Source organism: Mastomys coucha, unplaced genomic scaffold (assembly GCF_008632895.1).
Source record: "Mastomys coucha isolate ucsf_1 unplaced genomic scaffold, UCSF_Mcou_1 pScaffold22, whole genome shotgun sequence".
NCBI lineage: Eukaryota > Metazoa > Chordata > Mammalia > Rodentia > Muridae > Mastomys > Mastomys coucha.
This window is the reverse complement of record NW_022196905.1, coordinates 128,135,432-128,136,029: the sequence shown is the minus strand read 5'-3', so window position 1 is coordinate 128,136,029 and position 598 is coordinate 128,135,432. Positions and strand designations below refer to the sequence as shown.

General features: G+C 44.8%; 1 protein-coding gene across 1 annotated transcript in view; it reads left to right on the top strand.

Annotated features, from left to right (window-relative positions):
* The first annotated feature begins 123 nt into the window (after positions 1–123).
* The window catches only part of Gtf2i (general transcription factor IIi), a 61,336-nt gene continuing 60,861 nt past the window's right edge, over positions 124–598 (top strand). The window contains exon 1 of the mRNA XM_031391159.1: positions 124–223. Coding sequence (XP_031247019.1) covers positions 124–223 — 100 coding nt within the window. The remainder of the gene's footprint in view (positions 224–598) is intronic.

Genomic DNA, 598 nt, shown 5'->3' with positions numbered 1-598 from the left:
ACGTACACAGGCTTATCCAAGAGAAAACAATATAGCGCAGGCTTTCCTGTGTGCTATCAGTTTGTTGGCTTGTGACTCCATCTTCTTGCGCTCCAGTCATGAGGGGGGCCTTGTTTTACAGACATGTTTTTTGTAAATGTGGCGGTAGAGGGCGCCGTGGCAGGCGCCGTGGTGGACGCTGTGGGTGCCGTGGTTTTCAGTACAAAGCCTTCTTCCAAAGTGGGTATAAGCAGGTACCTGGTGGTACCTGAGTGTAGTGTAACTCGGTTCCTGAGATCAAGGTCGGCTCTGTCAGACACCAGCCCTTACTAGCAGGGGCCATTCTTCCTCTAGGAGTGAGGGAAAGGTTTTCCTGTGTTCCGCAAAGCAGCATGTGAGCTCATAGCTCTGCAAGTGCTCCTCTGGAGTACTGGGTCACACACATAGGGAGGTTTTTAGAACAACGGTATTTCAGTCATTCTTCCTTAAGTTCATGCTATGAGAAACATTGTTTAAAATAGAATCTATTTAAGTTGAGAAGAATAATGTTAACAGGCATATCATTTACATACTTTTTATAGAAAATCAAAGTTGTAGTGTATTTGGTTTAGGTTTTATT